This window comes from Mandrillus leucophaeus, unplaced genomic scaffold, assembly GCF_000951045.1.
Source record: "Mandrillus leucophaeus isolate KB7577 unplaced genomic scaffold, Mleu.le_1.0 Scaffold69, whole genome shotgun sequence".
Taxonomy (NCBI): Eukaryota; Metazoa; Chordata; class Mammalia; order Primates; family Cercopithecidae; genus Mandrillus; species Mandrillus leucophaeus.
In genome coordinates, this window is record NW_012107474.1 from 2,160,536 (window position 1) to 2,162,867 (window position 2,332).

The window sequence follows — 2,332 nt, forward strand, 5'->3', positions numbered from 1 at the left end:
CAGGATGGTCTCGATCTCCTGACCTCGTGATCCACCCGTCTCGGCCTCCCAAAGTGCTGGGATTACAGGCTTGAGCCACCGCGCCCGGCCTCTCTATTCTTTCAATGGGAACTTTTAATGAGGGAATAGGTTTTATAATATTCTATAATTAAAACTAGAATCTTCTGTATCCTGAACTTTTAAAATGTTTTCACACTGTGTCTGTAAAAGGATATGACACTTTGATTTCCAAACTTTCAGGATAAAGCTTTGAAGTTTTTCAGCATCACTGGTCAAACAATGGAGAGTTTTGTGAAGTCACTGGATGGTGATATCAAGGAGCTTGATTCGGCTGAAAATCAGTTTGTTTTTGCTCTGGCTGGAATTGTAACAAGTAAGTGCAAGCATACCTTAGAGATATTGCATGTTTGGTTCCAGACCACTGTAATAAAGGAAATACTGCAATAACAAACGAGTCATATGAATTGTTTTGCTTTCCCAGTGTATATACAAATTATGTTTATACTGTAGTCTGTTATATGTGCAATAGCATTATGTCTAATAAACAATGTACAAACTTTAATTAAAAAATTCTTTATTGCTGAAAATGCTAATGATCGTCTGAGCCTTCAGCGAGTTACAAGTTTTTGCTGGTAGAGGGTCTTGCCGTGATATTGGTGACTGCTAACTGATCAAGGTGGTAGTTACTGAAGGTTGGGGTGGCTGTGGAAATTTCTTAAAATGAGGCAACAATGAAGTTTGCCACATCGATTAACTCTTCCTTTCATGTAAGATTTCTATGTAGCGTGTGATGCTATTTGATAGCATTTTTTCCACAGCAGAACGTCTTTCAAAATTGGAGTCAGCCCTCTCAAACTTGTCAACTAGGTTTATGTAATATTTTGAGTCCTTTGTTCTCATTTCAATGATGTCTTAGCATCTTCACCAAGAGTAGATTCCAACTCAAGAAACCACTTTCTTTGTTCTTCCATAAGAAGCTACTCATCCGTCGTTTCTGTCACCACGTCCGTAGTTACTTACTCACACTGAAGTCATGAACCCTTCAAAGTCATCCATGAGGATTGAAATCAACTTCTTGCAAACTCCTGTTAATGTTGTTATATCGACTTCCTCCCATGAATCATGAATATTCTTTTTTGTTTTTCTGTTTTTTTGAGATGGAATTTTCACTCTTGTTGCCCAGGCTGGAGTGCAATGGTGCGATCTTGGCTCACGGCAACCTCTGCCTCCTTGGTTCAAGTGATTCTCCTGCCTCAGCCTCCTGAGTGGCTGGGATTACAGGCATGTGCCACCATGCCCGGCTAATTTTCTATTTTTAGTGGAGATGGGGTTTCTCCATGTTGGCCAGGCTGGTCTTGAACTCCTGACCTTAGGTGATCCACCTGCCTTAGCCTGCCAAAGTGCTGGGATTACAGGCATGAGCCACTGCGCCCGGCTGAATCATTAATATTTGTAATGGCATCTAGAATGGTGAATCTTTTTTAGAAGGTTTTCAGTTGACTTCATCCAGATCCATCAGAGGAATCACTGTTTATGGCAGCTGTAGCCTTATGAAATGCAGTTCTTAAAAAAATAGGACCTGAAAGTTGAAATTTCTTTTTGATGTATGAGCTGAATAGATCTTGTTTTAGCAGGCATGGAGTCAACATTACTCTCTTTGTACCTCTCCGTCATGGCTCCTGATTGACCAGGTGCATTATCAATGAACAGTAGTATTTGGAACGAAGTCTTTTTTTCTGAGCAGTAGGTCTCAACAGTGGGCTTAAAATATTCAGAAAACCATGCTGTGAACAGGTGTGCTGTCACCCAGGCTTTGTTTTTCTATTTCTAGAGCATAGGCAAGAGTAGATTTAGCATAATTCTTAAGGGCTGTAGTATTTTCGGAATGGTTAAATGAGCATTGACTTTAAATGAGCATTGACTTCAATTAAAGTCACCAGCACCTTTTGCCCCTAACAAGAGAGTCAGCCTGTCTTTTGATACTTTAAAGTCAGGCATTGACTTTTCTCTAGCAGTGAAAGTCCTAGATGGCATCTTCTTCCAATAGAAAGCTATTTTGTCTACATTGAAAATCTCTTGTTTAGTGCAACCACCCTCGACAATGATCTCAGCTAGATCTTCTGAATAACTTGCTGCAGCTTCTCCATCAGCACTTGCTGCTGCGTGTTGTACCTTTATGTTATAGAGACAACTTTTTTCCTTAACTCTCATGAAGCAAGCTGTACTAACTTTCAGCTTTTCTTCTGCAGCTTCCTCACCCCTGTCAGCCTTCATAGAATTGAAGAGCATTAGGGCTTTTCTCTGGATTAGGCTTTGGCTTAAGGGATTTTTG

General features: G+C 40.3%; 1 protein-coding gene across 1 annotated transcript in view; it reads left to right on the forward strand.

The window, feature by feature from the left end:
* The window catches only part of HSF2BP (heat shock transcription factor 2 binding protein), a 154,362-nt gene that overhangs the window by 36,926 nt on the left and 115,104 nt on the right, over positions 1–2,332 (forward strand). The window contains exon 4 of the mRNA XM_012002606.1: positions 241–373. Coding sequence (XP_011857996.1) covers positions 241–373 — 133 coding nt within the window. The remainder of the gene's footprint in view (positions 1–240; positions 374–2,332) is intronic.